At 41.8% G+C, this 25,718-nt stretch overlaps 2 protein-coding genes across 3 annotated transcripts in view; one reads left to right on the top strand and one right to left on the bottom strand.

The window, feature by feature from the left end:
- The window catches only part of NAA16 (N-alpha-acetyltransferase 16, NatA auxiliary subunit), a 38,819-nt gene extending 28,553 nt beyond the window's left edge, over window positions 1-10,266 (bottom strand). Inside the window, exon 1 of one of the 2 annotated variants that reach the window (XR_010068043.1) lies at window positions 9,979-10,266. Coding sequence is in view for 1 of the 2 variants with exons in the window: in XM_063304563.1 (XP_063160633.1) it covers window positions 9,979-10,032 (54 nt within the window). In the remaining variant the exon portion in view is untranslated. The remainder of the gene's footprint in view (window positions 1-9,978) is intronic. The other variant, XM_063304563.1, reaches the window with a different exon arrangement.
- A 4,335-nt stretch (window positions 10,267-14,601) lies between these two features.
- MTRF1 (mitochondrial translation release factor 1) lies at window positions 14,602-25,641 on the top strand. Its single transcript, XM_063304562.1, has 9 exons — window positions 14,602-15,365; window positions 16,944-17,035; window positions 18,246-18,327; window positions 18,523-18,630; window positions 18,726-18,898; window positions 20,063-20,180; window positions 22,065-22,201; window positions 24,170-24,268; window positions 25,453-25,641. Exons 1-9 carry the CDS (start codon window positions 14,957-14,959, stop codon window positions 25,573-25,575), a joined length of 1,341 nt encoding a protein of 446 aa, XP_063160632.1. The 5' UTR covers window positions 14,602-14,956; the 3' UTR covers window positions 25,576-25,641.
- The last annotated feature ends 77 nt before the right edge of the window (window positions 25,642-25,718 follow it).

Genomic DNA, 25,718 nt, shown 5'->3' with positions numbered 1-25,718 from the left:
CACCGAGTTGGGCTGAGAGGGAGTGACTGGCCCAAGGTCACCCAGCCGGCTTTCATGACTAAGGCGGGACTAGAACTCACAGACTCCTGGTTTCTAGCCCAGCACCTTAACCACTAGACCAAACTGGCTCAGCCATACCAGTTTTAAGTAATCACAAAATGCACATAAAAGGTTGAGACTTTTTCCAAAAGCGTAGTGCATATAAAATAGATTGTTACACATTGTCAAACTAAAGTGAGGAATCTAATCATTCACGATGATTGAAAAAGAGCAATACCAGTTTTAAGTACTCACATATATTTAAAAAAATAGTAGGAATAAACTCATCCTAATAATAATGATATAAAAACTGGAGGCAGGAGGTTATGTTTTTATGAATCGAAACGAGGTCGATACTTCAAAATGATCAAGAGATCTTTGGAGGCTTAATTGTAACAGGAATAATTTGAGTTTTTATGGCACAAAGTGGGGCCCCTGGAGCACAGAACCAACATATTCAGAGCTATATTAGAAGAATGAGAAACAGAACAAGTATGTTTATTTTGTTTCACAGTAAAGGGGATGCTTTACATTAGTTGATTACTTGAAAAAAAAACGAGTACAGGATACCATGGTAATAATCAATCTGAGGACTTGGTTTTGGGGCTTCATCTGGACAGAGGATCAGGTGGGCTATCATCCTCTCAAGGACTAGGTAAAGGTAAAGGTTTCCCTTGACGTAAAGTCCAGTCGAATCCGACTCTAGGGGGCGCTGCTCATCTCCGTTTCTAAGCCTTGGAGCCGGCGTTGTCATAAACACTTCCGGGTCATGTGGCCAGCATGACGACTCGGAACGCCGTTACCTTCCCACCGAAGCGGTACCTATTGATCTACCCACATTTGCATGTTTTCGAACTGCTAGGTGAGCAGGAGCTGGGACGAGCAACGGGAGCTCACCCCGCCGCGCGGTTTCGAACCGCCGACCTTCCGATCAGCAGCTCATCGGTTTAACCCGCAGCGCCACCGCGTCCCTTCTCAAGGACTAATATACTGTATAATAAGATGGGAAAACGTAACAGTGGAAAGATCCAATTGTTGAATCCCCTTATTATGTACTTTAACTTTACATAAACAGTTCCAAAACAGAATTTGGAAGAGAGAGAACTGAAACACAATCTTGCCTTGGCCTGTTGACTAATGTAAAGACAAGTAATAAATAAGAAGAATGACAAGGGACCTTAAGCAAGAAATGCATGCTATTTTATTTGAGTTTTTCCTGAAAATCTAGTACAACTTCGAGTCAGCTTAGCTACAGGATGGTGAAAAGATCAGTTATGCTTTGAGTCAACAGCTTATAACAAAACTATCACTTTATTTCACTATAAGGCATGGTTGTTTGAGAACCCTGGAGAACTTCTAAAGATGGCTGTTTGTATGTCAAATACAATTCTGCTAACAGTGTGACTATCAGATCCCACTATAGTGGAAGCAGCTTCATGGCAGCAGTTTATGGTTCAGGACAATAAAACTGTAGCCAAGGAAGAACAATCTCTTATCTAGAATGGCAACCAGGTTATCCAAACAGTAAGTAGAGAAAATAAACTCTGGGCTGGAAACAAGAGTTAGGAATGAAATACTGACCCATGAAGTACTATAAAGAATAAGTATTAAATGAAATGAGTATCAGAATTTGGAGTAGTACAATGGAAATCCCGCCCCGCCGGGTGTCCTCCTGGGTTACCTCATCATGGTGGGTGTTATTCTGGAAGGGATGAGCGAATGCTGGGAGTGTGTGCCAAGAATATATATTCCCAGCAGAGTCACCCAAGACGTGAAGGACATCCCAACTGCCCAGCTAAAGCAAGCAGGCACCTTTACTGGGCAGCTGTGATATAGGAAGATGCTGGAGGCAGATGATCACCTTAGTGACAATGGTAAAGGCATCAATTCATATTGTGTGGGAGAAGGCAATGGTAAATCCCTCTGTATTTTTACCAAGAAAACCACATGGATAAAAAATATATAATGATTGATGATATGGTGGTGGATGATGGGCCCCTCAGATTGGATGGCACTCAACGTGCTACTGAGGAAGAGCTGAGGACCTTTCAGGGCACTAATGGTGTTTATAACATGGCCTGATGAAAACCTTCAGGATGTTTAGTTGCTGATGCTGCCACGTAAGAAAAGAAAATCTGAAGCTACAAAGACAGTATTACAGTGGGAACATGGGATGCAAGAAGCAGGAACACAGGAAGGATGAACACAATGAAAGATGAAATGAAATGACTACAAGTTGACCTCTTAGGCATCAGCGGACTGGGATTGGACCTTTTCAATCAGAAGATCACCGTTTATTACTCAGGAAATGAAAAACAAAGAAGAAATGGCATTGCTTTTATAGTTAGGAAGGGTGTAGCAAGAACAGTACTTGGCTATAATAAAATCAATGACAGAGCAATATTGATTAGACTTCATGGACAACCATTTAATATAATGATCATTCAAGTTTATGCTCCAACTATAATCATGTTAGAACAAACCATGAAAACTGACAGATAGGGAAGGGAAACCAAAGCCAAGAAAGACAAAAATCTCAGGAAGGAACTTAACAAAGAGTTTTGTTAGAGAGCTGTTAGAAGAGACAAGAATCAGTATTACAACATCTGTAAAGACACTGAAGATGGAAGCAGACATGGAAAAACAAGGCAAGTCTTTCAAAAGATCTTTGATCTTAGAAGGAGGTTCCAAACTTGAGTTGGTCTACTAAAGGATGCCAGTGCAGAGACAGTAACCGATTCAAAGGAGAATAAACAAAGATGGAAGGACTACAGTACACCAAAATACTGTATACTCCTAAATACCTTAGAAAATATTCCCTACTTGTAAGAACTTCTGGTACCAGCACTCCAGCCATTACCAAGTTGGAAGGCTACAGGAACTATTGGAATATCCACAGAAATATGGCAAGCAACAAAAAAAGAATCAGTCAAGCTTCTAACCAAGCTATACCAGCAAATCTGAGAACGATACAGTGGCTAACGTATTAGAAGAGGTCGATCAACATTCCAGTTCCCAAAAAAGGAGACTTAACAGAGTGTGCCAACTATTCTTCAATATCTCTAATTTCGCATGGAAGCAAAATAATGCTTAGGATCATCCAACGGAGATTAGAGGCCTAGATGGAAAAGGAGATGCCAGATGTTCAAGCTGGCTTTAGAAAAAGCTGAGGAACATATTATTGCTAATGCATGCTGGATAACTGAGAAAGCCAAAAATTACCAAAAATAAATCAGCATGCACTTCATTGATTATAGAAAGGCCTTTGATTGTGTTGATCATGTCAAGCTGTGGAATGTGCTTAGAAAAATGGGAATTCAAGAGCATCGCATTGTCCTTTTGCGAAATCTATATGCAGGTCAGGAAGCCACAGTACAGACAGAATACAGAGAAACAGACGGGCTCCAGATTGGCAAAGGAATGAGACGAGGCTGCATACTCTCCCCTTCTTTATTCAACCTATATTCTGAATAAATATGAAGGGAAGTTGGAATGGAAAAAGATGAGCGTGGTTTTAAAATTGGAGAAAGAAACATCAATGATCTGCACTATGCTGATGACAGTGCTCTGACAGCTGAAGATGCAAAGGATCTGCAAGCTCTAGTAATAAAAGCAAGGAGCACAGTGAAAAAATGGGACTAAAATTAAACATAAAAAAGACCAAACTACAGGAAGTCCTCTTGCTGACCATTCGTTCAGCGACCATTCAAAGTTATGATGGTGCTGAAAAAATAACTTTATGACCTATTTATGACAATTTGCGACCTTCACAGCATCCCTCAGTCACGTGATCACCATTACAGTCAGTACATATAGTCCTGTGCCTGACCTGTGTTTTTTTTCCCCCTTGCAGAGCAGAGATATTGGAGAGAAAGGGATTGCAAGAGAGTAAGCTGTTTGCTCTTCTACACATTGAAAGCAATATGATTGCGCTGGCAGCCTAGGGCTAGGAGCTGTGGGCTCACCACACAAACAGCCAGAAAGCACAGTTGCAGTTACACAATTTCCCACTTAGCGGCCACTTTGCTTAGCAGCAGAGTTGCTGGTCTCAATTAGGGTCACTAAGTGAGGACTACCTGTAATGGCAATAGGTACAACAACCAGCCTTAGAACTGATAATGAAGATATTGATAGCTTCTGTATTTTAGAATCAACCATCAAGAGCAAAGGAATAAGCAGTCAAGAAATATGCTGCAGACTAGCACTTGGAAGAACAGCCATGAAGGCCTTGGAAAAGATACACAGATGCCATGATATGTGTATAGCTACAAAGATCAGAATAGTGCAATCCATGGTATTCCCTGTGACACTATAGAAGCAAATGCTGGACTTTGAGAAAGCCAGATAGAAAGAGTATTGATGCTTTTGAACTTTGGTGTTGGAAAAGACTCCTGAGAATATCATGGACAGCCAAGAAAACAAACAAATGGATCATCAAAGAAATCAACCCAGAGTTCTCACTGGAGGTACAAGGGACTCAAATTATGCTACTTCAGACACATTATGGGAAGACCTAGTTCTCTGGAAAAGGCTCTAATGCTGGGAAAGGTGGAAGGGAAGAAGAGGACAACCAATGGCAAGGTGGATGAGCTGTTACAGTGGCAGCGGGTGCACTGTTGGAAGACCTGAAGGACCACATTAGGAATGGACTGTCATGGAGAAAAATTATCTGTGTGGTTGCTAAGAGCCAACACCAACTTAATGGCATATAATCAATCAATCAATCAATCAATCAATCAACAACAATCTGTCACTGCTGAATCCTGCAATCAAGAAGTGTACAGGATGGCTGGACCCAAAACACAGGTGAAATCCTTTGAACTTTTAAGTTATTGTATACTGCCTTGAGCTGTTTTGATTACGTACCCTATAGGTTAAAGGAATGATTGAATAAATGAACTTCTATTCATATCTGAAAAAGCAAAAGTGGAATTGTATAACCAAAAACAATGCTAAAGATTCTGGCTAACCCTCTTCATTTACACCAATTATAAAGAAAACAAACCAATCCAGACTACATGTTTATAGGTGACATTCAAGCATTTTGTGCTAAAATAGGAGTTAAATTGATCCTTAGCAAAATACTTGTAATCATAGACATTGAAACTGATTTAATACATCATTTTTGTGTAAGTGTGTTAATATTTAAAACACTGGGTAAGAAACATGTCAAAATTAGCCACTGGTACTGTGAACTTTGCCGTCTTCTAGAAAAAGTAATCTCTTAGCTGTTCTAAAATTAGTAATATATTTTTAGCAAAGAGAGCAGAGTGTTAGAGTGACTTGCTAAGAGGCATTCCATAACCACATTGTAAGCAACAAATATCAGGAGCAATATTCATCTGCATTTTCCACTGAAAAGGTCCAGCACTGTTAGGCCAAGAAAAGGAAGAAAACATACATACATACAGCAAATCTCACTAGTGAGTTATTTCCCCATATGATGCTGAAAGACCTTCTACAACCATTGTTTATTTTATTTACGTATTCATTTATCAAATTTGTCACCGCCCATCTCCCCCCACCAGAGGGACTTTGGGCGATTATCATTGTTATTGACTTAGCTCTACCTATTACAGATACTCAAAAGTCATGGGAAACTTTTAATACAACTCTAATGTATTAAAACTCTTGTACAACTCTGAACAAGTTGTTCTCTGACAAAAATCCAAGAGCTCCTATTATTCACAATTAAAATGTGGAGAATGAATGATTTGAATCAACCTTTGAAATAATGGAACAATGTAAGGTAATCATGAAAAACAGCTACATGGAACAGTATTTGGTTTCATACTTGCAAGAATCAAATTCTGAAAGTTGCACTGCAAAGTAAGAAAGAGTCTTTCAAAGCAGCAAATGCTCTCCTTTTTCTAGTATTATAGTTGTCATCTACAAGCAAAGCTTCTTTTGAGAAGAAAGCTTCAACAGATGCTAAAATGGGTAGCCAAATGTGTAAGTTTACTTTTTATTCACGTATAGTTGTGCTGCTTAGAACATCTACTTAGAACAACGGAAGAGAAAAATACACGTCAAGAAAGTGCATGTTGGTTGCCGAACATTCAGGGCAATGCTTTCCACCTTTAATCCGTAGTTATTTTTTGCTGCCACATTGTGATAATGCGTAAGACCATTTAGATGTGAAAGCCCGTACTTCTTACTATGATTTAAAACAGAAGATCAAATAATATATTTATGATTTTCAAAGTAAATTACATATAGTTAAGAAATAAGAATCCATGCGTCGATTTATGTAATGCGTAATTATTTTTTTAAAAAAACTTGCATAATGTTAAAAATACGAATTCATGTGTTACCTCTGCTATTTATATAATGGGTATTTATGACTTTCAAAATAAATGACATCATATTAAGAAATATGATTTCATGTGACATCTATTTCTGTAACGGCAGGTCCACACATTGCATGATTTTTTTTTCAATAAATCACCATTTGACTGGGGTCAAAACTCATCAAACTACACTATGGCTTATATAATTAATAAACCTAGCCAGCATGCCCAATATTGGTGAGTTATTCATAGGCAGAGTTTGTAGATTAGGTCAACCAATGGTACATCTCATCATGGTTTGTTAAATAAGCCACAGTGGATAAGTTCACACATCACAGAAAGCCATAAAACCTGGATTACAAACCCATCCAGATTTCCATAACTTGCTAAATATACAATATAATGGGTATGCATGATAAGGATCCCGGTCAATTTCTACCATTGAGCATGGGAATTCATTATTGTACAAAATAAGACTGTTAAACCATAACCCTGTTTGTTTGTTTTCCATTTATTGCAATATGTGAATTCAGCCACAGTGGCTTGTTCAACAATCTATAGCCTGGCTCAGTACTGTATGTGACCATTAGTGAAAATGACTACAAAGATTCTTAAGTATCCTGCACATTTCAAGAGTATATTATTTTCCATTCCTCTAATTTTTCAGTTTCTATTTCTAGAAGTATACTGCTTAACATACAGGAAGTCCTCCCTTAACAAACCATTCATTTAGTGATGGTTCAGACTTACTATAGTGCTAAAAAATCGATTTACAATCAGTTCTCACACTTACAACCGCTGCGGCATCCCTGCAGTCAGATGATCACAATTTGGGTGCTTGGCAACCACTTCACATTTATGACCACTGCAGCGTCATGTGATCACCATTTTGACCTTCCCGGCTGGCTTCTGGCAAGCAAAATCAATGGTGATCTGTATGATTCGCTTAACGACCACATGGTTCACTTAACACCTGCGATGATTTGCTTAATAACGACTACAAAAAGGTCATAAAATTGGGTGTTTCGCTTAATGACTGCTTCACTTAGCAACCAAAATTCCAGTCTCAATCATGGTCATTAAGCAAGGACTACCTGTATTACTAACATAATGAATAGATATTATCACTTATAGCTATCTACCAACTATCAATTCAGGGTATATGTATTTTTCAGATATAGACCATGTAATGTGAGAAGAATGTGGGTAAACTTCAATCAGCAAGCAAACTCAGAACACATTCACTCAGAGCACAAACCAGTTTAGGATACAATAATTATTAACCAGAACTCAGTACTCACAGTAGTAACACTTAATTTAAAAGAATTCAATCTGTTTCACATGAATATTTATGTGAAAATTTGCAATAACACTACAGATATAGGTATATCTCTATCATTTGCTGGCTAAGCAAGAGGATGTATTTCTAAAATCTGACTTTTTTTAAGCTATGGGGTTTTTAGTTAGAATTACCTGGAAGCTTTTACACAGACTGACAATAATAGTAAGTTCACTTTCATAAACATCATTGTGCTGAAGAAGCATACATACATCTATATCGTCTCCCTTTTGAGGTAAACAGTGTTATTCAGAGCACAGAAAAGAAGTAAAAAAACAGCAAACCAAAGAAATTAAAATGATGAGATAAGGAAAAAGAAAAAAAGATATAATACTAAAAAAAGTTGAGAATGGAGAGCTGAAAATACTTGTGTACTGAGCTACAAACAAGCCAACCAGTGGGGTACAGCATATGGTCCACAGCTAGCCTCTACGGTTTGCAAATCATGTTTTAACGCTTAAGTGTTGGGGGGAAAGTTCCCCATTTCTTTCATATTTACTGAACTTCTTGGACACTTCTGGATTTACCGCACTGTCCATTTCAACAAAGCAATGTACCTTCCACTTTTATTGCAGTAAAATAAAAGCGTGGATCACTCCAATCCCAAGTCCCAGTATTTCAGGTACTGGCAGTTGATACATGGACAAGTATCTTTTAAGTATTGTCCAAAACAAACAAACAAAAAAAGACATACAGTATATTTAATGTGTTTATTTATTAGAACTAGATGGAACAGTGTTGCTCAACCTTGGCAACTTTAAGATGGGTGGACATGGCTGGCTGTGGAATTCTGGGAGCTGAAGTCCACCCATCTTAAAGTTGCCAAGGTTGAGCAACACTGTTGTAGAGGGAAGATGGAATGGCCCTGAAGGACGGGAGGAAGAGCTACTACCAAGATAAGAGGACTTTGAGCCCAGGTCAAGGAAATAATTGAGAAAATGTCTCAGACAACTTGTTACAATAAAAGTAGTCCTGTTGCAAATGTCACACTGTGACTCATGGAGGTCACTTCCATTTCAATTTCAACCTTCATTGGAACAAAAGAGGCTGTTTCTGGAGAAATGCATGAATTCTGGAGAGGGCTCCTGAGTGTGGTGTCACCTTAGTTCTTGGGGACCACACAGACACTGCTCTTAGAGGTCACCGTGACACAACTTATGTCCTCTTGTTTACGTGACAGTCTAAGTGACTTCCTCATTTGCTTGGTGGCCAGTTGACCAACAGTTCCACAGAAAGAGCAAAATCTTGCACTGCAAAATGCTTCTTCACGCATTTTCTACAGCAAAAGCATTAAAATGTTGGCAGCCTACTACCGTGCATGCAACAATGGTATTTGGGCAGCTATCCTTCGCATCACTTATATGAAGAAAGAGAAAGAGAGTCCCCTTTTCGGAAGAGATAGGCGGCGATAGAAATTTGAAAAATAAATAAATAAATAAAATAGTGAAATCCATGGGGGAAAAAAATCGTGGGCCTGGCACACTTACTACACTTGGCCTTAATCTGGTCTGATTTCATTCTGGCTTAGCCCACGCATGGGCCCACCTGTTAGAGATCAGTGTTATGTTTAGCATGTGCAGTAGACCATGGTTGAGTTTATTTTGTTTCGGGGTCTTAGGAGAATGGTGGTGTGACCTGATATGAACAAGGAAAGAAAGATCAGGAGAGAAAGCTACGGAACGACGTGTGTTTATCCAGAAGGGCATCGCGTTTAATTAAGCTCAGTCGAACTCACTCCCTAGTGGGTCCGCGAAGTCCGACAAATCAATATTTTAACATCTCTCAGGTTTAATGTCTAATACGGTCCGGGTTGATAGGCATAGCCCACGTAAAACAGAGGGAGTCAACCTAGGACCAAGATTGCAGCCCCGAGCCGAGCCGAGCCTTGCAGGATTGCAGAGATTCAGCCCCCAGAGCATACCCCGCTGCTTTCCCTGGCGCTGAATTTCCAGGACCTCCGAGCAGCCTTAGCCGCCAAGGGTACCGGACAAGCGGGGGAAGGGCAGCGCGGGGGGGGGGCGGTTGGCAGATTGGGGGCAGGCAGCTTAGGGAAAACGCAGGGAAGCAACTTTCAGGGGTGGGGGGGGGGCTTTTGGGAGGCTAAGGAGCCGGGGGTCTGCTATTTGCAAGGACAAAGGGCCACGACCGGGGTGGGCATGCGGGTGCATCGCTGCAAAGGAGGCGCGGCCCCTTCCGGAAGCTTTGGGGGGGGGTCTTTCCAACGGGGGGGCTCCTGGGGGCAGGGCAGGGCAGGCCTCCCCCCGTGGGTGGGGCAGGGTGGGGGGCCCGGGGCCGGGCGGCCTCGCTCACCAGGATCCGCTTGAAGAGGTTGCTCTCCTTGGGCGGCAGCGGCGCCGACGGCATGGCGGGCGGCGGCCTCTCCGGGCCAGGAGCGCCGTCCGGGGCTTCGGCGCCGCGGTGCGCCCGCTGGGCCGCGCCAGCCCGGCTCGGCTCGGCTCGGCGCCCGCGGTCGCGACGCCCCGCGCGCCCGCCCGTCCGCCCGCCCGCCTGCGCCGCGCGCTCCTGGGCTTCCTCGGCGGCGGCGGCGGCGGCGGCAGGCGCGCGCGGGCTGCCAGGCGGGGAGGCTGGCGCGGCGCTCTGCCCAGGCGTCGCGTTCCCGGACTCGCAGCCCTTGGCGTGCAAGGCACGGGGGTCCGGCTGGGCCAAGCCGGCTGGGTCCCCCTTGGGGTGCCTTTGCTGGGTTCACACAACAGGAGGGATTCTAAACCCGCCCATAGGGCTGGGTTCCCGGGACCCGCTTTCCCTGCACTGCCTTGGCCCCTTTTTCGTGCAATGCCTGCAGCTCTGAACTTGGCCAAGCGGGCCGGGGTCCCACCCCATGCGTGCCTTGGGATGTCTTTGCTGGGTTCGCACACAACTCGATGGGTTGGGTTCCACCGGCCAAGTGGGCTGAGTTCCTGCAACGTGTTTGTGGGACGGCTTGAGCCACTCCTACAAGGTTGACACTTTGATGAATCCTGAGCTTTCTCCTATCCCATGTTGGTATGTCATCCAGAGCCCCTCCTTCCCCCCAAAACTGAACCAAGATCAACTCAGATCAAGCTTTACTTATTGTTTGAATGCCCCAGTTGGTGAGGAGGAGATGGCAATTTGGATACTTTGCCTGATCTAGAAGATACTCACAGTCATGACTTGTGTCTGATAGCCTCATCCCCCCATTTATGAGATGATCCAAAGCCTCTCTACTCTACAGTGACTTACGATGGGACCAAACTTGAGTCTAAGACAGGATCCACAAGGCGGATCAGAGCAAGATAAGAAGATCAGGAGCACAGATTTATAGCAAAAGGCCAGGTGAATAATTGAATTAGTTCACCATGCCAAGATATGATGGGATGATGTCTTCAGTACTTTTCCACGCATACTGTTCAGCAGTCTCCCAACAGAGATATTTGAAGGTCCCAGATTCAGAGAGGCTACATCCAGAGAAGCTCCAGAGAAGTTTCACTGGGCTCTACTGCAACTATTGTGAGGATGTTCCTTGAGAATTAACCTTGGAACTCAAGGGTAGAAAAATAATTCACTACCAGATGAAATGAAATCAGTTTACTGGAAGCTCTAATAGGGAATCTAAAAATATTCGGAGCCCATAATTCAAGGACAGGACCTACAGGAGAAGACCTGACGTTCCCATCAAAGGCAATCAGTATACAGGCTGAGAAGAGGTGAGTGGCTAGATACTAATGCTGATGACACAAGCACCTGATGACCTGACCTGTTCAGTGTTATTTATCTTTCATCTGAACAACACGACAAGGTGACAAAATCACCTTGAAAGCCACTAAGTTTCTTGTTGCACGGAACAGACCAGAGAGGTGGCTAATAGTATTACTAAATGAGCTTACGTATGTTACGTTGCTATTTTTGGCGCGTATATTTGGGCTGGCTTTTCATATATGTGGTCAATGACAGAAATAGACATTGACTTTGGATTTGAATCTGCATCGTCCCGGTGAGGGCTGAAAAGCACCCTGGCCGCATTTGCACAGCCAGCTGAGGAATTCTGGGAGTTGAAGTCCTCATTCATTCATTCATTCATTCATTCATTTATTTATTAAATAAATAAATAAATAAATAAATAAATAAATAAATAAATAAATTTATTCACCGCCCATCTCTCCCCAACGGGGGGACTCTGGGCGGCTTACAATAAAACATGGCTTGAAGTTGCCAGGTTTGAGAAACACTGATTCACACCCATAGTTACCACCGCATGAAAATGAGCCCTTTAAAACATTGAGATGCGTGGAGAAGACCGGGATGGAAATTTAAAGAGGAGGATAGACCTGAATGGCAAAATGCTGAGCCACAAAAAAGAGTAAAACAGGCAGTGGCTGAGAGAGGAAGTTAGCGCTCCCTTAATCCTCTGCAAAATGGGAAGTTCCCCTCCACCTTCTTAAATCATACGTTTAGCGTCTTTATTAGACTGCGGCACGGCAGAGGTTAACAGACCCTCTCCCACTAGCATCCTGGGAGCTGTAGTTCAAGCGAGAGGGCTGCTGGGAAGTGTGGTTTTCTCCCACTTGTCCGCTGCCTCTTGTACCGCTTCCTTATTCAAGCGAGTCCTTGCGTGGGGAGCGTTTGGTGCGGCTTGGATCGGGTAGCGCTGCGTTGTCCCTTTCCTCCAACGTGGAGGTGGAAGAAGTTTGCAGAAACGTAGGGTCGCAGTAGAGGGTTGGTTTGCCTGGAACGGTAAGGTCACGCTGCGAATTCCTGCAGTGCCTTTTGCTGCCAAGAGAATGGGGGAAAAGGGGCGTCCGTGGGCTGCAGCGCTTGGACTAGGGCGGTGGGTCTAGCAAGCGAGGAGGAAAAGTCATACTTCCCATGAGTGAATTTAGGGGGGATCACCTACGTTTGCAATAAACCTTAAATGGGGTTCTCCGTTTAATAATGCCATATTGATCGCTTGGGTCTGGCCAGAGATGACTTCTAGCTTTGAAAATGGGTTTCTTGATTTTGCAACATTCTTCAGTTCGTTTTGTGGGAGCCTTGCTTAGCTAACGCGAGTTTCAGAAGGGGCCTCTCAGAAACAGCCTTAAAATTGGCCGCTATTTGAAAATAATCCTGTGGAGGAAGGTGGGATTCGTTTCCTGATCAGCATGCTTAAGATTGAGTTATACTGCTATGTTTTGTTTGTTTAGTTCATAGGGTATGCCACAAAACCATCGGACATAACTTCTGGATAAAAATTTCGATTTGTAATTATACTATTTCTCATTTCAAAGGCTCTTGAAACTGTGTGTTTCTGACATTCAGCTACAGGTAATCCTTGCTTACCAACCATTCGTTCAGTGATGGTTTGGACTTACAACAGTGTTGAAAAACAGACTTGCAACCAGTCCTCACATTTCGGACCATCGCAGCATCCCTACAGTCACATGATCACGATCTGGATGCTTGGCAACTGGTTTGCATTTATGACCATTGCAGTGTCCCATGGTAACGTGATCACCATTTTTGACCTTCCTTGCCAGCTTCTGGCAAGTAAAATCAATGGGGAACCACATGATTCACTTAACGACCACATGGTTCACTTAACGACCATTCACTTAATGACCACCGCAGAAAAGGTTGTAAAATCAAGTCAGGTTGACTTAATGACCACTTCACTTAGCAACCAAAATTCCAGTCCCAATTGTGGTTGTTAAGCAAGGACTACCTGTAGTACAGATTTTCCTTGCTAGCGTCCACTTGCTTTTGGATTTAGCCGCCTTGAACAGAACGATTGCACTTTTTTGTGGGATTGTATTAAATGACAAACCATTGTGAATGCCATTAATCAGAAAAGCATTTGTTAAGTATATAAGTAAGGAAGAAATCCTACTCATATTACTAGAGAATAAGTTGCAGCTGTGGATGTGAATTTAATTTTTAGACTTCTTTCTCCATATTTTTTCCCCACGGCAATCATATGGGTTAAGTTGGATTTTCAAGAGTCACTTCGTAAGCTTCCATGTCTGGTCTGCTTCTCTGAAATGTTATTGCATTTAATGTATTTTACATTAAATGCTTATGAGAATATAGCTGTGGTTTAGAGCCACATCTCAGCCACAGACTTGGTGGTTAGCCTTGAACAACCCATGAATCTTTAACATGGTGACTCAGTATTGACATAACCTTGTTACATACTAATTCATACTAATATATTTGATAATATGTGTGATTTGCTTCTTTGGCACTTCTAAATCAAATGCTTCTAGCTGAAAGCCTTACTTAAGAGGATGGAGGAAGCTAGAATATGTTTCAGTGCAGATCTACCACCTGTAGGAAACACATTTTGAAATTGCAATTATAACGCATCAAACATTTGCAAGCAATCAGTTGTAACACATCAGTCAAACTACAGATCATGGCCACTGATCTGTATTCAATGATATTTCCTGGGGAGGGGGAGGAATGAAGACAGTGGTTCCTATTACATTGGGAAAGATTTTCACATGTTTATGTTTACAAATGGTTTGTTAGCAATAAGTTTCTTAATATAAAAGCATGATAATCAAGGATATTTGCAAACAGCAGCACTTTCAGCTGATTATTTTCTGTGACTTTTCTATGTATAATCTGAAACTTGACCAATAAACTCCAAACAGAATATTTACCAGAAACATAGAAAATTACAGTATTTATCTTTCTTTACTCTGTATTGTTTTGATTAAAGCAGTGTTTCTTCAACTGTGGTCCTAGGACCCCTGGGGGTCCCCCAAGACCCTGTCACGGGTCGGCAAAATAAAAATAATTTGCCAGTCTATGTTGAAATATAATACAATATTAAAATCCCATCAAACAGTCGTGAGAAGTGGTAGAGGCAGCGAATGCATCCATTTTAATTCTTAAAGTTAAATACCAATAAATATAACCCATACAAACAAAAGCTCTTTTTCAGTCCTCCATAATTTTTAAAAGTGGGAAGGAGTCCTGAGAGAAAAAAGTTTAAGAAACATTGGATTAAAGTTGACTTACTCTTAAATGAACTTGTCTCTTAGTACCCGTTGCCACGGAAGGAATTTTGACATAAGGCCACATAAATCTGGCCAACCAATCAATATCTATAAATCTTGAATTCTTACAAATATTAACATGCTATCTCATATGATTCATGCGATAGAAAATGAGACTAGCATTATAGAATGAATTACAAGTATAATATTTTTAACAAAGGTTTTTAAACAGTAGTGGAGAATAATACCAGTACCATTAAATACACTGTTGAAAGAAAAATGAGAAATTCTGTGGTTTTATTTCTATATTCCAGAAGATTCAATCTGAGATGAAACCTCACCAAGCAAGTTCTCTTTTTAGAGTATTGTTTAACAAATGCTACGGGTATCACCAGAGGTGCCATCTTCCATTTCTTGCCAAAAAAAGTGCTCTTTTGGTGGAACTGAATACACTTCAGCACAGCCGTAGGTGGAAAACGGTCACATCTGTGAGGGCCTTCCATAACAGCCCCACAGCTTTCAGAACACTGTGGGACAATGACACGTTGCAGACATATTTACAGACTTTGAACCAAGAATATGAAAAGATTGATTCGTTGCTAAATTCCTGCTCAGTGAATGAATTTAAGAGAAAGGATCTTAGCCAACGGCATGCTGAACTGTCACCATTTGTGGAGATATTCCAACAGATACAAGAGGCTGAAAAACAAATTCAGGAATTGGAAAGAATGTGTACAGGTATGCAATTTTATATAGAGCTCCCTTCTTCTGCCACTCATTTCACTCATCTTCTTCTGCCACTCATCCTTTCCTTGTTTCCATTACATCTGAGGGAACCATCACCAATGTCCTAGTTTCAGATGCCTGGTATAAATTACTACTCTCTATTCAGTTTTCCTAGACACCTCAAATTTCTCTCACTTTCACTTACTTCTAAAGCTCCTGTTTTATTTATTTAATCCATTCAATTGTGTCCAATTCTTGGTGACTGTCTGGACAAGTCCCTGCAGTTTTCTTGACAAGTTTTTTTTTCCAGAAGTGGTTTGCCATTGCCTCCTTCCTAGGGCTGAGAAGGTGACTGGCCCAAGGCCACCCAGCCGGCTTTCATGCCTAAGGTGGGACTAGAATTCATGGTCTCCCAGTTTCTACCTTGGTGCCTTAACCACTACACCAAACTGGCTCTCTAAAGCTCCTGTATTCCTCCCTAAATGGTAAAGAGTAAGACTAAGGATCATCCACAATGGTAGATGTGCAGGCATCTGTCCACCATCCTAAGTCCTTATGGAGCGTGATGGTGTAAAAATATGGTAAATAAGCAAATCTTGGGGTGTATTAAAAAAGCACTATTTTCTCACGCTCAGCCCTTCCACTGTTGGAATCTACAGCAATTTTCAGTTTACTCGTAGGGTTAGTTTTGCACAGGTTTCTCAGGAAAAGCCTTTCTGAAGAATTTCTAGAGATTGTTCCACTGTTTTGCTTTTCCTCAACGCTGGGTAAAGTTCCAAACTGAAGATCATCACTGAGACTTATGTGTGAACCTGCATCTTGCTGCAGTGTAAACCATCTTACAGAGGAAGTGATAATACGAATCAAAACATGATAAAGTCTCCTTCGTTGCTGTTACATTCAATCACCATTACAAAAGGCAGTCTGGATAATCTCACCCTCGTAAGGAAGCTATAGGGTGCTTGATAACAGATTGCAATAAGGAATAATTTTGTGGTGCACAGTTACTGTCTCACTATTACTTTCCCAGCCTGGTTTTGTTAATCATTGACCTAAATGCTTTTTAAAATTTCCTCTGGTTGTTGTTATTATTTAATAAATTGATATGTCACCCAACTCCCAGCAGCATGTAGCCTAAGTTACAACAGCAGCATGCTAAGAAACCATAGCATGTGGATGATTTTTTCCACCCCATTTTTTTTCTGATGAAACCTCTTTTTGAGTTTTACATCTTTGTAGTTTTCTGTACAACCACGGAGATGTGGCACTGCCTTCTTCTAGGGTATTTTTTAAACTTTTCAGTCCAGCCTACTGTCTTGAATGGTCTTCCATCCAAGGGTTCACCCAGTCTGACCCTGCATAGCTTCCAGGCTTAACACAAGGTTGCCCCTGTGCTTTATGTTGTGTTGCATTGGATGGGCCTGGATGGACATTTGCAGTCTAAGTCTTAGCTTTGCAAGAGGGAGCAGTGTGCATTTGTAAGAAATGTGTGTGAATATTGTTTTTGGAACAAAGAATGAAAATGAAATTAAATGAGTCAGCTTAGAATCTATCAGGGCTGTTATCCTTTCTTCTGCCATTTTATTACAGAGCTAACCAAATCAGAAGAAAGACCACTGCTACAACTTGCTGTAGAGGAGAAGGAAGGCTTGAACCGGAAGATTAGAGCACTGTATCTGGAGGTGAGCAGGAAGCCAGATGCATCCAGCTGTTGTCTGTGATGTCAAGAGTCTTGCGCATGTGATACTGCTGATGGGAACTCATCCACTTCCCAAAGAACACACCACGTGGAGAGAAAACGTGGATGATTAGATTAAACCAGTTTCTTCGTATCATATAGACTGTAACGTAGTGTGTAACCAGTCTTTGTGTGCCTGACCCCTTCCATAAGGACAGGAAAACACATGCTGTCTTTCAAACCAAGGGAGAAGTTGCCAAAAAGTTGCCCTCCCTGAATTGAGGGAAGCTTCTTCAGGGAGAGGGTCACAACTGCATCCTTTAAAGCAGTTAAACTCTCCATCAGAAGCACTGACAGTTTCCCTAACCTGGATGGGTGAGAAGAAGGAGATGCATCCATTTCTAGGTGCCTACTTTTGAGGGTATTAGAATGGTTTGGCAAGGTCATTGTAGGCCAAGGTTTCTCAGTCAGGGTTCCGTGGCACCTAGGGTTCCACAAGAGGTCACTAGGGGTTCCCTGGGAGATCACGATTTATTTAAAAAAATATTTCAAATTCAGGCAACTTCACATTAAAAAGGTAAGTTTCATTCTTTATTTTTAGTTTAAAAACACTGTTAATGCATATCTACAGACCTGCACATGAAACGAATATAATAATTTTGTAACTTCTGGCCTATATTTGAGCCTGAATGGGCAGGGGTTCCCCGAGGCCTGAAAAATATTTCAAGGGTTCCTCCAGGGTCAAAAGGTTGAGAAAGGCTGTTGTAGGGTATTTTAAAATCTCAGTGTTGCAACTCATTGCTCAATAGTGAGCAAAGGCACACTATACAAAATGTAGATCAGCTGATCCTCATTGTGTGAGAGACTCTTCAGGTAATTGAGCCAAAGTGTATTCCTGGGCAGTATCTTCATGTATTAAGTAAAGACATTCACCGAAATAAACTTCATATGACAAAGCTTATGAAAAAAATGTGAATACCCAACAGAAAACATTGTTTCTGCGTTAGGTTATAAATACAAAATGTGTTGATATGTACAAAATTCAGGTAAAAGGAAAACAGTTTTGTCTCATATGAATTATAGCTTTGATGAATATTTACCCTTTCCAACTTTGTAATTATCTAGGGAATTCTAGGATCTGAAACAGGAGTTGCAAATGCTCTCTAAATGGACATACAAGATGATTGTCTACCAATTCCTTTTTCTTTTTTCAGCTTTGTGAGAAGATAACGCCAAGAGAAAAATATGATGGAAGTAGTGTCCTATTAGAAGTGACATCTGGCAGGACAACTGGAGGTCAGCAAAGATCTCAGATGTAAAAATGATTCCAAACTGAGTTCTTGGGTTTGCATAACTGATTTATTGGACTGTATTCCACGTTGATCAGTTTTTGTTTTATTATATTGTTGTAGTCCTGCTTGTTAGAATTGTATTAAAAATATTGCTCGTGCTATTTTTTCAGGATAAATGTCAGAGGTTTTTATGTTTCAGGTGATATTTGCCAGCAATTTACTAAAGAAGTCTTTGACATGTACCAGAATTATTCAGAATACAAATGCTGGACTTTTGAAATTACAAAGTATTGCCGAGCTGATTACGGTAGGAAAAACACCTCTTACGGCCTCCACGCAGATGGCTCCGAAGGTTGCCCCCCCTTTGCCCAAAATGAAACACCTTTGCTTTTCATTTGCAAGGTGGGCTCCACCACGCAGCGGCCCGCATCTTGGGAAGCCACGTCTACAGGCATCTGAAGTTTGAAGGCGGCACTCACAGGGTGCAACGGATCCCTCAGACTGGCTTATCTTCGAGAATGCAGCGGATCCACACCGGCACCATGACAGTCATTGTGCTCCCTTTGCCAGAAGAGGTAGCTATGAGTTCAATGCTTTTACTCCAGTGTGTCTCTCCTTCTGTTTAATGCCACAGGCAAGTTAGCTTCCAATAAACTATTTCCGTGGCCATCTTGCGACGTGCTGCAAACTTTCCCCATGTTTTAGAAGGAGGAAGTCCAGTTATACCAGTTCCTTCCCTCCCTCCCTCCCTCCTGATGTTCTTCCTTCCTCCTTCAGTCATGGTCCCTGTTCCAATGTTCCTGGAAAACATCGTAACGGGTTCCCATGCCATGGGGCTGACACGAGTTGCTGTACGGGAGGGGGCTGCTCCTGTTCCTTGTACCCGGCTGCGTTGCGAGGAGTGAAGAATGAGGAATGCACGTTTGGGTTACCTCGCCTTGTCAAGGACGTTTCCTGCAGACCGGCAGGAACCGTTAGGGGCACCTGCAGGGCATGGAATTGTGCTGACTTTGTGGGGAGGGACTGGAAGCCGTTTGGGATTTTGTTGGGCGACATCCCGCACTTTTGCTGTTCTCAGCTTTGCTTGTGATCCTGCATACTGTTCATTATTAAATCAGATATCCATGAAAGCCTTGTGTGAGTCTGATAGCGATTTTGAATAGGCAATCATTACACCCTCCCTTGCTTCTTTCCTCCTGTTGTTCTTCCTTCCTCTTTCCCTTCCCTTCCTCCCTTTCTCTACCCTTCCTTTCTTCCTACCTCTCCTTCCCCTCCCCTCCTCTCTCTCCTTTCTTCCCCTCCCCTTCCCTCTTGAATTTTTGTACAGCCAGACTTCTCCCAACACTATGCAACACACAGAAAGTAAAGCACCCCTCAAAATGTTACAGAATCAGAATAAAATGATTAAAAAGCAATCGCAATGAATGCAGGTCAATAGCATGACAACAGTTCTCCCGCCCCTTAAGTCTGCCAGCAGGCAATTCCTTCGGGTCCTGTGTTCTTCAGCTAAGGGTACATGGAATCTAATATCATCCTGATACCTCTCCCTGATCGTATCCCAATTAAAAGACATCTGAAAACATGCAAACATAGGATTTTATTGTGGTCATTACACTTCAGAGTTGCTCTTCTGATCCTCTTAGGGAGACTGCTTGTAGTTGGGGTCTGTCTCGGGGAAAATGCTATGCCTAAAGCTTGTTTTACCTGTAAAATTACACATCAAACTCCTCTTTCTCAAGGTACAGATAAAAATCGACCCCAGTGATTTACGGATTGATACATTTCGAGCCAAGGGAGCTGGAGGACAGCATGTTAATAAAACAGAGAGCGCTGTTAGAGTTGTACACATCCCTACAGGTATGGTGTCACTTTTTTTTATCGTTATTCATATAAATGTGTATATGTTTATAAATATTAGTCCAATCAGCTGCAAAACCTCCTGGTCAGAAACAGGATGGTGCTGCGTTGGGGCTCAGGTGCATTTACCTTAATGTAATACTGGGTCTTGGCAAGGAATCCCCCCCACCTTATTTTAGCACCATGTGTTTGTTTTATGCTGTGGAGGGTGTTGTTGTTGTTTTTTCCTAACCAGTTTAGCTTTTAAACTTTTATTTTACACTGCGGTATGCTGAAGAACTTACTACATATAGATTTTTTTAAAATTTGTTTTATCATACAGTAACATATGAACCAGGGATGGGCAATTTCCAAGTTCTTTTGCCCTTGTTAAAGGCCAGCCTGTTAGCCACTGGCAGGAGTGCATTGGCATTGAGCACAAACAGGTGACACCAAAAATGTGTGTTGTGACAGTGCAAAACCTGGCCTTTCATCTGGGCATCCCCATACTGGACTTCTCATAACCTTTTACTTTTCTGCACTCTTGCACCTTTTCGTAAGCGGTATTGTGAAGCCAGTAGAAACTGCTTGCCAGCAGAATGAGATTTGTTTTGACTGAAGTCTTGCTTATTCCAATGCTTTTCAGTTAACATACCATTTAGGAGAACAGCATAAAGCAAGAACTTACAGCTCTTCTCTCCTCTGAGATATTCCACATTGTGTGTTTGTGTTTTAAGAAATTAAGGTTGTTTTTTTAAACTGGAACTCCTTTGGGGATCTGACGTTTTAAAAAAAATGTGTGTGCATTTGAAGAGAGAATTACACATTTGGCATAAAGTTCAGGGTCTGTTTCTCATCTATAAAACAATACAGTTTGTAGAAAAGTGCCGTAAGGGTGAAATGGTGCTTAACATCTTTATTTTATTTATCTGCTGTTTTTCCCCCTCCAGCAATGACTTCCTTCCCCACAACCTATACAAAGATAAATAGTCCTATTCAAAATTTGGGTTGGAAATACATCTGGAAGTCTGCTCACAAGGGCAGAAATGACATAAAAGAATCAAATAATGTGACTCATCCTTAAGTACAGTGCAAATTATATTCTCCCTTTTTTATATAGGATCTGGCTATAATGACCAAGAAAGGACAGTTTGTTACAGAAATTATATTCATTCATAATATTATGGAATATTAATGTCCTAAAATGCGGTGGCACTGTGGGTTAAACTGCTGAGCTGGCCGATCGGAAGGTTGGCGGTTCGAATCCGCGTGATGGGGTGAGCTCCCGTTGCCAGTCCCAGCTCCTGCCAACCTAGCAGTTCGAAAACATGCCAATGTGAGTAGATTAATAGGTACTGCTTCGGCAGGCAGGTCACGGCATTCCGTCTAGTCATGCCAGCCACATGACCACGGAGGAAGTGTCTACGGACAAACGCCGGCTCTTCGGCTTTGAAACAGAGATGAGCACCACCCCCTAGAGTCGGACATGACTGGACTTAATGTCAAGGGAAACCTTTACCTTTACCTTAATCTCTCTTTAATATGTTCTAATAGGCTACTTTTTTTTCTTTTACATCTCTAAGTTTGCTATACACCCTTACTTTACTATCCGTTACTTACATAAAATTTTACCTTACGCTTTTTCACCAAATATCTTAAGAACTACATTTGTTGTGGTGCTTCTTCATATAAAAAATGGGTTCTATGTGAGAAAAATGGATTTTTAAGACTAAAGTAAAAGATGCATAGATGGCAGCCTAAACTTCCCCCTGATAATATATACATTGTTCTGTGAAACCGGATCTTTGGGTTTTGATTAAAGCGGCTGAGAAGCTCTTGTGAGTCTCACCGGTTTGCAAAAGTAACTTTGCAGAAGGCTGATGGATACTTCCCTGTCTTTTGAAGGGATCATTGTCGAATGCCAGCAGGATCGATCTCAGCTAGTGAATAAGGAAACAGCGTTGCAGACACTGAGAGAGAAGCTCTATTTTCAGAGTGTTATGAAGGAAATCAGTGAACAACAAAGTACGAGAAAGCTGCAGGTGGGGTCATATTTCTATTGCCTCTGAATCAGAGTTAGGGATAAGGGCTCTCTTGCCTCTGTAGGAGATAAAAGCACATGAGAATCACACCTCAAAGAACACATGAAAATTATATGGCCGCCATCTTAAATACATAATGCTGGGCAGCTAACAACCAATTTACAAAAACGTAGAGAACAACATTAGCATGGTCTAAAACAAAGGGAAAAAGCAGAGGAAGCGTATAACCAATTCATAAAAAGACACACATGTATTGTCAGGTTCTCCAATCAAAGGTTCACCAAACCCTCTGATCGGAGCATCTTCCATCTTTCTCTCACTGGTGTGAACAGACTTCGTGTTGCCAGATGGGAGGGGGTGCCAGATCGGAGTGTGAACTGAATTGTTATGGCTAAGGGCTTATTGCATCAGCCACCCCAAGGCCATGCAAGCAGGGAACATCAGAAGGGCCATCTGGCATGGGAAGGGGGGTGGCATGCTTTAGTGGGAAGAGGAGTAGAGGGCAATTTAGAATGTAGTTTTAAAAGTTAGTTTGAGTGGGAATTGGGCATTTGCAGCTTTCTTCTTGTGCTGGTCATTTCGCATCGCTGAAGCAGTAGAAAGAGCCTGGTTTCCTGACTGTCATTGAATGAATGCTTGAATGTACCAGTGCTGACATGTATTAGCATCCTGGCCTTAACACCTGGGGAGACCAAGGGATTCTGACCCTCCAAATCACAGGGAGGAGGCTTTTCCAGAGGGCAGGTGTCAGCCCTTTGAGGTATTCCAGGCAAGAAGCACACCCAGGAGTACCAGGTCTATCTTTATGGTAAGGTTACATTAACGGGATCTTGTGAGTCTGAAAGTACATCTCTCCCGCATCACTTTTACAGCCCAAGTAGGGTCTCTTCTGAGACGCTTTCTCAGACCTTTGTCTAGGCTGCGGCTCTTCCTCCTGTCTCCCAAGGCCATTCCCACCTACTGTTACAGCCCCTGGCATTGCTGTTTTAAGGGCAGCACCAAAAAAGATTGGCTAAGCTCTTGCGTGGGAACTGAGCAATCCTAGCTTGCCAGAGTTGACAGTCAGGATCTAACTGGTTGATCTGGCTCATCATCACAGGGAAGCTGGTAGGGTTTTCCCATGTGCTCTAACCAGGAAGAACTTTCCTTCACATGGAATAGTGGCTGATGTTCCTATTTCCTCCAAGAGATGCACAATACAGCCTCCCTAAGGAACTGCAGGAATGATCTTGAAGAAACTGGGCTACAGTCACTACAAAAAACACAATTTAAAGCCAGTACAGGAAGAAAACATTAGAAAGATACTTAAACTGATTCCAGCTTAACTCCCTGGCATATAAGAGGAAAGGAAGGAAAATGCATTAGGCTTTCAAGATTCTGTTACTATCGCCTATTTCAATAAATAGGCGATAGTGACAGAATTACTAGTATTACTTGTGGAGACTATCTCCTGACTTGGCCGACCTTGAAGAGCCAACAGCCTCCCAAATGTTTAGTATGCACCCCAGAGACCTCCAGAAGTGACCAGACTCTTAATGGGACAGTGGGCAAATGGATAACTAAATTTTCATTCGGCAGAAATTGAATTTCATTTTTGGCCTTTTAATTAAATAGTCATCTATTTAATAGAGAGAAAGAACTAAAGAAAGATACAATAAGACAGATGAAAAACCATTTCTCATTTGGGCTCCTTGCAACCCCAGCTAAAACCTGTCTCCTGTGCTAAAATGTAAGGTTATTACAAGAAATTAAAATTTTCAAAGAGCACTTTATAATACACTGTAAAAAAAAATCATTGTAAGTCTTCTGTTAATTGTGTGTTGGCATAGATCTGCATAACACTTTGCCTACAGTAAAAACATTCTCAGTGTAGATGTATGCATGTGTGTTGCACAGTGGAGTTTCTCCCTCTTTTACCCTATACTTTGTTTTTAAAACAGTGAAATGTAACAATATCTTCTGTCACAGGTAGGAACAAGATCCCAATCGGAGAGAATTCGCACATATAACTTCAACCAAGATAGAGTGACTGACCACAGGATTTCCTATGAAGTCCGTGATATCAAGGTATCTATTCTTAAGACAGGTGGGCAGATTTTTGGCTACCGGTGGTAGCTGTGGGTCCTCCAAGGACCATAGAAGGTTCAGTGATGATGTGCCGAAGGGCCAACTTTGAATATATCCCCACTTTTTCAGGTTTTTTTTAGGGGGGTTGCTTTTAAAGATGGCCTTCAACAATGGCACTGCTGAACATTTGCATTGTGCCACTGATATTCAATGGGAAAACTATAGCGGGCTCTCAGGGCCGCAAAACCAGATGTGGAGAGATGGGTTCATAGCTGCTGTTCTAAGACAATGACAATATGGGGCTCTCTTACCAGAAAGACTTGCTCGTCCAGTATTCCTTTTCTGGTTCTTTTTCTGTCCAGGATTCCTTTTTTGATCAACAGAGAAGAAACTCAAACTTTTCTCTTTAAATCAAAGCTATGAAGTCACCGCTTTTAAAACTGTGGCTTCCAGAGACTGTTGTAAAGCTACTGCTTTGCCATTAAGCTATAACCGTGCCCCTTTATCATGCCATCAAAATAATGTATTAATATTGTAAACTAGGGTTGTTTCAGAAAATGGGCTTTGTATTTTGTGTGAACACAGCACCTCTGCTATTCCTTAAAGCAGCCCATCTTTTTCAAGCTTCCAGTGGACTTGAAAATATGATGCAGCTGCTTTAAAAAGTCAATTCAATGCAGTTGCTTTAAAGAGTCAATGACTCTAAGTGCAGAAGCCTGAAAAGAGAAGGCTGCTCTGTGAAGAACAGAGAGGTACTGTCTTTTGGCTTGCATGAGATCTGAAGTGTTATGCTAATAATTGACCTCCAGGAGGCAGCCAGTGACTGGTTTTGCAGCTGCTGGCTGCCTTCTAGTGGTCAGTTAATGCCACAGGAATGTAGATGTGGAACATTCCCCCCAATCCACCAAGTTGTGGAAAGGGGAGGAGGACTTGTAACCTTACATAGGGGGGAAGGTCACTGTAACATCTCAATTTTTCTAACCAGAAGTTAAAAAAGAAAGGTGTACTGCATAATAGATGTACACCATAAGTTCTGAAGTACTTCTGAATCATTTCAAAGCCCTCTGGACAAGTAGACTTGGAGTATTGTGCTGGCCAGATCTGTACTGATAAAGATAAACAAAGTTTACTTTGATCCCCTCATCCACAGTAACTTCTTCAAATGTTTTTGCTTTGTTTGGTAGGAATTTTTAAATGGTAAGGAACATCTGGATAATCTAATCAGCAGGCTGTTGGAGGCTTCACAGATGAAACTTCTGACTGAGCATTTGGGAAACAATGTAAAATCTCTACAAGCAGGCTCTTGAATTGATGAATGTATTTTATAAAACTCTTTTATTGTATTTGTAAAAATAAAGAGATCTATCTAAGAAGTACTAGTAAGGTAAAGGTAAAGGTAAAGGTTTCCCTTGACGTAAAGTCCAGTCGTGTCCGACTCTAGGGGGCGGTG

Source organism: Candoia aspera, chromosome 5, assembly GCF_035149785.1.
Source record: "Candoia aspera isolate rCanAsp1 chromosome 5, rCanAsp1.hap2, whole genome shotgun sequence".
Lineage (NCBI taxonomy): Eukaryota > Metazoa > Chordata > Lepidosauria > Squamata > Boidae > Candoia > Candoia aspera.
The sequence above is the reverse complement of the archived record's forward strand: the minus strand, read 5'-3'. Positions and strand labels throughout refer to the sequence as shown.

Coding starts and splice junctions, on each gene's coding strand:
- MTRF1 (XM_063304562.1), top strand. CDS start 14,957: ATGAAACCTCACCAAGCAAGTTCTCTTTTTAGAGTATTGTTTAACAAA. Junction 17,036..18,245: donor TTAGAGCACTGTATCTGGAG/GTGAGCAGGAAG, acceptor TTCTTTTTTCAG/CTTTGTGAGAAGATAACGCC. Junction 18,631..18,725: donor GTATTGCCGAGCTGATTACG/GTAGGAAAAACA, acceptor TTCATTTGCAAG/GTGGGCTCCACCACGCAGCG.